The 9,403-nt window shown below is 33.2% G+C and overlaps 1 protein-coding gene across 3 annotated transcripts in view; it reads left to right on the top strand.

Annotated features, from left to right (window-relative positions):
* The first annotated feature begins 443 nt into the window (after window positions 1-443).
* dyrk2 (dual-specificity tyrosine-(Y)-phosphorylation regulated kinase 2) overlaps window positions 444-9,403 on the top strand; it is a 29,935-nt gene continuing 20,975 nt past the window's right edge. Inside the window, exon 1 of one of the 3 annotated variants that reach the window (XM_059325964.1) lies at window positions 444-456. Coding sequence is in view for 1 of the 3 variants with exons in the window: in XM_059325962.1 (XP_059181945.1) it covers window positions 2,459-2,498 (40 nt within the window). In the remaining 2 variants the exon portion in view is untranslated. Of the gene's footprint in view, window positions 457-2,327; window positions 2,499-4,661; window positions 4,700-9,403 lie in introns of those variants that run through there. The other 2 variants (XM_059325962.1, XM_059325963.1) reach the window with 2 other exon arrangements.

Genomic DNA, 9,403 nt, shown 5'->3' with positions numbered 1-9,403 from the left:
ATAATATGTAATCTTCCATAGTTGCTTTAATTAAATATATATATTTATTTCAGTAAAACCATCTCAAGTCTGGCACCTTGAACCTTGTTGTTGTTGTTGCTGTTGTTGTTGTTGTTGTTGTTGTTTTATAGTGATAAAACCTTTAAAAAGAAGGTGTGGTGATGATGTCATTCTGCTGATGTGTGTGTTACACAATAAGTTACTCTTTAATTAACTAAAAGCTGTGAAACCTGAGAACACACACACACACACACACACACACACACACACACACTCTCTCTGGTTGATTGAAGGAACTTTATTGTTGCCTAGCAGCAGCAGCAGCATCGAGGCTCTCATGTGTCTCTGATGTAAACATGTTGTTGTCTCCAGGCAGCAGGTAAACAGGTAAACAGTGTCCCAGCGTCTCCTCCAGCGTCTCCAGTTGTTGTTCCTCCAGACAACAACAATCCTCTGGTGAGTTTCTCTGCTTTATATCACCTCGTGTGTGTGTGTGTGGAGCATCAGTGTTGTTGCCGTGGTTACCTGCTTCATGCTAGGAGTCAATTAACAAAACTTACCTACCTTTATTATTATTATTATTATTATTATTATTATTATTATTACAACTACTGCTATTACAATAAACACCTCTAAGCACATAAGATGAGAAAGAAAACTTAAATTATGTCAAATAATAATATACGAAATAATATAAATAATAATAGACATAATAATAATTATAGACATAATAACATAATAATAATAATAATAATAATAATAATAATAATGATATTAAGTAAATCAATTACACATGTCGAAAAAGAATATAATTAAACTTATAATGATTATGATTATTATTATTATAACCACTACAACAATAAACACCTCTAAGCAGATAAGATAAGAGAGAAAATTAAATTAAATTATGTCGAATAATAACATAAAAATAATATAAATAATAATAGACATAATAATAATAATAATAATGATATTAAGTAAATAAATTACACATTATGTCAAAAAAGAATATAACTATACTTATTATTATTATCTATTTCTTTCACATAACTGCATATTTATAATATTATTAATTAATACTACTAATTAATAATTAAGTTACCTCTTGATATTAGGAAAGAAATCTTTGAAATAAATAAATAACAGAATAAATAACAAATATAAATATTATTTCATTATGATTATTATTATTATTATCATTATCATTATCATTATTATTATTATTATTATTATTATTATTATTATTATTATTATTATCATTATTTAAAATTATAATAATTCAACATAATTTAAGTTTTCGGTAAATATATTGTCATTTTAGTAACAAAATAAACTTAAATAATAATTGTAGCTGTTTTATTTTTTGACAATGTGTATTTTTTTTAGTTATTATGCATATTAGTTATTATATTAATATTTGACCTAATTTAAAAATTAAATAAAAGTTTTTTTCACATTTTATTTTATTTGCTTTGTAAAGAGGTGTTTTTTTCGTTAAAATAATAATAATAATAATATAAAGTTTAGTTATATTATTTTTGACATGTGTAATTTATTTACTTAATATTATTATCATAATGTCAAATATTATGTCTATTATTTATTATAATATTGTTTGACACAATTTAAGTTTTCTTCACATAGCAGCATATTTATAATAATAATAATAATAATAATAATAATAATAATAATAGTACTATTAATTAATAATTAATTTACATCATAATTTTACGAAATAAATCTTTGGAAAAAATAGAATAAATAACAGATATAATAATAATAATGATAATAATAATAATAATACTATTAATTAATAATTCATTTACATCTTAATATTACGAAATAAATCTTTGGAAAAAATACAATAAATAACAGATATAATAATAATAATAATAATAATAATAATAATGATAATAATGATAATAATAATAATAATAATAATAATAATAATAATACTATTAATTAATAATTAATCTACATCTTAATATTACGAAATAAATCTTTGGAAAAAATAGAATAAATAACAGATATAATAATAATAATAATAATAATAATAATAATAATAATAATAATAATAATACTATTAATTAATAATTAATTTACATCTTAATATTACGAAATAAATCTTTGGAAAAAATAGAATAAATAACAGATATAATAATAATATTAATAATAATAATAATAATAATAATAATAATAATAATAATAATATTCCTATTACGACTTAAGAAGAAGACACTTCCATAGTTAGTCCTCGACACTTTTAGGAGGATCTCCGTGTTAAAATGTTAAAACAGTGAGTGTGAGGATGAGGAGGCGTGAGGAGGAGTAATTAGTGACCAGGGGGATTATAGAGGAGGAGGAAGAGGAGGAGTAGGGAGGAGGAAGAGGAGGAGCTGCAGACGGAGGAAGAGGAGGCGTCCTGTCCGTCTGTGTCCAGAGGAGAGGAGCGGCCGCCATGTTAACCAAGAAGCCCGGAGCCTCGGTCGTCCCGACGGGTGAGCACAGCCTCTGTAGCCGGCCTGAGGGCGCCTGAGCCCGGCCAGGGCGGCGGGGACACGCCGCTGATCCCCCCGGTTCTTCTGGTTCTTCTCTCGTGTGACGTAAAACGTGAACAGAAGCGGATAAAAACACTTGAGGGAGCTTCGGTAGCTAACTGAACAGAACCAGCCTCAGCTTATTAAATTACCTGTAATCTGATTTTATTTAAAATAGAGAAAATAAACAGTTAGTGTCGACACGGAGCCGATAAAAGCCGATAAATGTAGAGCAGCTCGGGACGTCTGTCAGGTTTATTTATATCCAGCAGGTGAGAAGTGACAGCAGCAGAGAAACAGGTTCCTGTGTGTTTATTTCTCATTTATAACGCCTTAATAACACCATAACAACACTGTTACAGCCTTACAGAAAAATATCACACTAAAACACCAAAAACACCTGGAAATAACCGGTTATTTCCAGGTGTTTTTGGTGTTTTAGTGTGTTATTTTTCGGTTGCTGGGTGATTTTTCGGCCTCCGGCTCGACAGACAGAAATAAAGCGTCGGCTCAGTTCAGTCAGAGGTCAGTTGGCCTTTATTTAGTGCTTTTAAAGTCACTATTATGTGTTTTAAACAGCTGTCAGCCCGTTAAAACGTCTTATCTGCTTGTAGCAGCTTAACAAACAATCTAATGTCGTTACGTCACTATTACGCGTTAATGTTCAGGCTGCAGCTTCCTGTTCACCTGAAGCTGTTGTTTTGTAGCTTTACAAACTGATAATGTGTCTTTTTACACCCTTTGTAACATAGACATAGGAATCTATAGCATGTTAAAATGATTTATCATGATTTAAATGTCAATATGTCGTGTTTATTTGGTTACAGGCTGCTATTAGAGCCTGATCCATATATGGGCATTGTTGTCACTACCCGAGCTGTACCGGAAACGCGATTTGTTCTTCTTCCTGTCAAAGCAAAGCAAATTAGCCAATTTTTGTGGGCCTGAAACTGTTGTTTTGTAGCTTTACAAACTGCTAATGTGTCTTTTTAAACCCTTCATGGCATAGACATTGGTATCTATAGCATGTTAAAATGATTTATGATGATTTAAATGTCAATATGTCATGTTTATTTGGTTACAGGCTGCTATTAGAGCCTGATCCATATATGGGCATTGTTGTTACTACCTGATCCGTACCGGAAACGCGATTTAGCCAATTTGTGTTAAGCTGAAACTGTTGTTTTGTAGCTTTACACACTGCTAATGTCTCTTTTAAAACCCTTCATGGCATAGACATTGATATCTATAGCATGTTAAAATGATTTATCATGATTTAAATGTCAATATGTCGTGTTTATTTGGTTACACTGTTGCCACTACCCGAGCTGTACCGGAAACGCGATTTGTTCTTCTTCCTGTCGAAGCAAAGCAAATTTTTGTGGGCCTGAAACTGTTGTTTTGTAGCTTTACAAACTGCAAATGTGTCTTTCTTTGTAGCATAGACATAGGAATCTATAGCGTGTTAAAATGATTTATGATGATTTAAATGTCAATATGTCATGTTTATTTGGTTACAGGCTGCTATTAGAGCCTGATCCATATATGGGCATTGTTATTACTACCTGATCCGTAGTGGAAACGCGATTTAGCCAATTTGTGTTAAGCTGAAACTGTTGTTTTGCAGCTTTATATTCAGCTAATGGGCCCTGTTGTTACTACCAGATCCGTACTGGTAACGCGATTTGTTCTTCTTCCTGTCAAGGCAAAGCAAATTAGCCAATTTTTGTGGGCCTAAAACTGTTGTTTTGTAGCTTTACAAACTGCTAATGTGTCTTTTTAAAACCTTCGTAGAATAGGGATTGGTTTCTATAGCATGCTAAAATTATTTATCATTATTTAAATGTCAATATGTCATGTTTATTTGGTTACAGGTTATATGTTTATCAATTAGAGCCTGATCGATATATGGGCACTGTTGTCACTACCAGATCTGTACCGGAAACGCGATTTAGCCAATTTGTGTTCACCTGAAACTGTTGTTTTGTAGCTTTACAAACTGCCAATGTGTCTTTTTAAACAATTCATAGCATAGATATGTGTATTTATAGAATTTAAAATGATTTAAATGTAAATATGTCATGATTATAAGTTTACAGATTATGTTGCGATTAGAGGCTGATCCATACATGGGCCCTGTTGTTACTACCAGATCTGTAACGGTAACGCGATTTGTTCTTCTTCCCGTCTAAGCAAAACATTTTAGCCTATTTCTGTGGGCCTGAAGCTGTTGTTTTGTTGTTGTTTATCGATTAGAGCCTGATTGATGTAGGGCACTGTTGTCACTACCGGATCCGTACCAAAAAACGTGATTTAGCCAATTTGTGTTCATCTGAAACTGTTGTTTTGCAGCTTTATAAACTGCTAATGTGCCTTTTTTAAACTCTTCGTAGCATAGGGATTGGAATCTATAGCATGTTGAAATGATTTATCATTATTTAAATGTCAATATGTCATGTTTATTTGGTCACAGGCTGTTTGTTTATCGATTAGAGCCTGATCGATATACGAGCACTGTTGTCACTACCCGATTCGTACCGGAAACACGATTTAGCCAATTTGTGTTCACCTGAAACTGTTGTTTTGTAGCTTTACAAACTGCTAATGTGTATTTTTTTAAACCCTTCGTAGCATAGGGATTGGAATCTATAGCATGTTAAAATGATTTATCATGATTTAAATCTTAATATGTCATGATTATAAGTTTACAGACAGTTGTTATGTTGCAATTAGAGCCCTATCAATATATATCTGCACAGTTGTCACTACCTGATCAAAACCAAAAACAGGATTTGTTCTACTTCCTCTCGGCAGTCTCTGGGATTTAACTTGTACCAGAAACCCGACTTGTGTTAGCTTGAAACTGTTTTTTGCAGCTCTATAAACTGCGAATGTCTGTATTTAAACCATTCGTAACATAGAGATTGGTATAGAATTCAATAATGATTTATCATGATTTAAATGTAAATATGTCATGTTTATCTGGTTACAGACCCTTGTTATTTAGCGATTAGAGCCTGATCAATATATCAGCACGGTTGTCACCACCCGATCAGTACCGGAAACCTGAAGTTCTACTTCCTGTCAAAGGAATTTACGGGAGTCTCTGGGATGTAAATAAAATAATGTTATTGTTGTTTTTTATAGTTCGTTTTTGGAAATAATGTCTAATATATGGAGCTCATGTTATAGCTTGGGATAATACCACAAACTGGATTTGTGTTAGCCTGAAACTGTAGTACTGCAGCTTTATAAACTGTTAATGTATCTTTACTAAGACTAATGAAGTCTAAGTTTAATCACAGACAGCTTTTTTTAGAAACATTACAAAACAGGCTGGTCTACCTAATGTTTGTAAACAAGCATTTGCAGATATTAGCACTATTAGCCCACTGTTAGCTGGTTTGATATCTTCAATATTACAGTTAACTTTGTCCGTTAGTGTTAATTTGGCCGGTCTGATTGTTACATGTATGGATCTCGTCCAAACCACTGTCAAGCCAACATTAGAGTGTTTGTGATCTTGTGCCGGTTGAATACATTTCATACAACGCTGTCTGCAATGTGTGTCTGTCTTCCCTCCATTTACCACATGAATTCACCATATTGGTGGTTTTATAAGCAGTTCATTAGTGGTTGGCTGTGTGGTGATGGTTTGTTCTGCTTTCAGGCTGCAGATTTCAGTTTCGTTCCATTTGTTGTTCCACTGTAGAGCTTCTATTTCATGTCCTAATGTTGACAATAGTTATATGATAAAACCAACCAAAGTCAGCCAAAGTGAGAACTTATTATGGATGTTTTTGTCTCCAGCAGCATCTGACCACAGTCCAACATTTGTTGTTTGTTGTCGAGCTGTGAGCAGCATCATTTCTGTCGAGCAGTGGCTGATAGTTTTTAAGCCCATAGTGCGCTTTAAATGATTAATGATCTTCAAATATTATTGACGTAATTTATAGCAGAATGTGCGACTAAAGGGACAAAAGGGGTCTTCCCAGTCCTCTGGAAGTGGTTCAGTTTTACAGTGTCCAACCTCAAGAGAACTTCTTGCTGCCGTTAAATTTGTCTAACATTAGATGTTTCCTGTGGACTGAGTTGGTCAAACCAGAGACGCTTTTCATTCTGAGATGTTTAACTGGCAAATCAGTTCCTGTATCCGTGTCACGTGGGGTTTCGCCATTTCATGCCCCTACAAGAGATCAGCAGCCGGTCCTGTTCATTAACTCCAATGGGAAAAGTAAAAGAATGAGCAGAGATTATGACGAATTGGACCCTTTTTTCACAGACCACATCTTATGAAACTGTGTCAACGTACCAGTCCGTGAACCAGTTTCCCAATGCTAAATGTTTCTCTTCGCTGTGTAAACATGTAATGATAGCAAAGAAAATATAAATTCAGTGTGCTTGACGTTCACAACTTATCCAACCACTCAGCAGACACAATGTTTTTACCATTTGGTACCATTGGCGGATCTTGGAATGAACCATCTTCCTTCAGTCTAGTATCCTTGTCCAACCCTTATAACCCTGTTAAATGACTTGTTTTACTGTCAGAATTTGATTTAACTGGTCCAGAAACATTCCAAAAGCCCCTCTAAGAGCCTCACGAATACATTTTATTTAAAAGTCACGTTAGCAGAGCGCTAAACTGGAAGTAGCTCGCTCGGCTGTCGGTAGTGTCTCGTTCTCGTCCTCCAACAGCCCATAGATACTGAAGAGCCATGCAAGGTTTGAGTTTTTTCAGAATTTAAATGAATTGGAGTATTCCACAGGAAGTATAAAACGTGTTATCTTTTTGGCTTCATTCTGTGATTTTTGGTTGCAGGAAAAAAAATGCTGACAAGCAACTCTGACGACATACCGACTCAAAATCATTTTTACTGCACAAAATTGGAAAAAATACCAAAATTAGAGTCCTACATTTGTAAAGCCACCCAGTAGATCTAGTTATTCTGATGTGAAGAGAAGTTTGTGTGGATTTCTGTTTGGAAAAGCAGACAGATGAATATTTAAAGAAACCTTAAAGTGGTAAATGTGAAAACAGGATTTGTTGCAGGTGGTGAAGTGATTGTTTAATCGGGTTAGCTGCTGTGGAAAAGGGGACACGATCCCATGAGCATTTAATTTGAAGCATACTGAGGCTTTTAGACTTCTAAATATACTACATGTTTTTACACTGGAAACCTAAAATACCGCTCGGAGCAGTAGCTGGTGCATCCTGCGTCCTAAAATAAGGACAGAAGTCAAAATGTCAGCAGGTTGAAATGGAAAAAAGGGCTTTTTTTTCCACCTTGTGGACTTTGCAGAGCATTTCTTCCAGTGCTGAGCCGCTCTGAGAGCTTGTGGCCGCGCTGAGCGCTTCATGTGTCCGTCACGTTGCTGCAGAGTTTTTCCCACTCGTCCTGTCGAGCAGCATGCCGGGCGTGCTCGCCGGCGCTCTGGCATTTCCAGCTCGGTGTCAAGTTCACATTTAGCACGCTGCTTTTCCACTCCGCTAGCCTGCATCTGTCAGGGAGGCTGGATGTGTTCCCCACTATGGGTCCTCAGTACATTATCAGTGTGGACTGTACGGTGCAGAGTACAGTATCATTAAATACTGAAGAGCTGTTTGAGTTAGAGCTACGGGCCAGGCTGGACTTTTTTAGGCTGATTTTATTGGTATTTTTATTATAATAATCGTAAAATAATGCTTTTCTTAGTTGCTGCTTCTTTTATTCTTGCAAAAATAACAATTATTTCTCAGCTTCCATTAGATTACTTAATTTAAAAAATGTGCAAAAAAATAGGTCTGATTTTGTGCCTTTCTGAATACGTCTGCAATTTTAAATTTGAATTCTATGCAGCATTTCAATTCTCCTCTATAATTATTTCATTTATTTTATGACTTATTTGATTTTACAGCTCCATGCTACCATTTCATTGTTTATATATATATATATATATATATATATATATATATATATATATATATATATATATATATATACATGAATAAAATTCAAACTGTACTATCCAACTTATACTTATGATTTAAATATATAAATTTAATGCATTATTATTATTAGAAAAATCTTAGGTTTGCAGGCTCAAAGACTGTTATGTTTAATTGTTTTATTTAATTAATTTAATTACATTTATTTTATTAAATGTATTTATATTTACGACTTGACAACTTCATGCTACTGTTTTATTGTTTATATTTAGTTTAATATTTTTTAAAATTATTTTTAAATGTATTTGATTTTACAGCTTCATGCTACCGTTTCATTGTTTATATATATATATACATAAATACAAATTAAACTGTACTATCCAACTTATACTTATAGATAAAATACTTGTTCTAAAGCGTCTTTGAGTGTCTAGAAAAGCGTTATATAGGTTTAATGCATTATTATTATTATTATTATTATTATTTTTATTATTAATAATAATAAAAAAATCTTAGGTTTGCAGGCTCAAAGACTGTTATGTTTAATTATTTTATTTATTTCATTCATTTTATTTTATTTTATTTTATTTAATGTATTTATATTTACGTCTTGACAGCTTCATGCTACTGTTTTATTGTTTATATATTTAGTTTAATATTTTTAAATGTATTTTTAAACTGCTACTTGTACTGCAGCTCCTCAGCTATGCAGCTCAAGGACTCTGCTGCGTGTATTTATTTTTAGTGTTCATGTGTTTAGTGCTGTGTATTTATTGCTTCTGATTGTGGGGACACGCCCTCATTACAATTCATTCATAAGCAGCAGCCCAAAGACATTTATTAGAGAGAAGATGGTAATCTCCACGTCTAAAGGAGCTTGAACACTACTGAGGAGAACGATAATGAGGGAATGAAGTGGTGGTTTGTGCATGAGTGT

This window comes from Centropristis striata, chromosome 22 (assembly GCF_030273125.1).
Source record: "Centropristis striata isolate RG_2023a ecotype Rhode Island chromosome 22, C.striata_1.0, whole genome shotgun sequence".
NCBI classification, from domain to species: Eukaryota; Metazoa; Chordata; class Actinopteri; order Perciformes; family Serranidae; genus Centropristis; species Centropristis striata.
The sequence above is the reverse complement of the archived record's forward strand: the minus strand, read 5'-3'. Positions and strand labels throughout refer to the sequence as shown.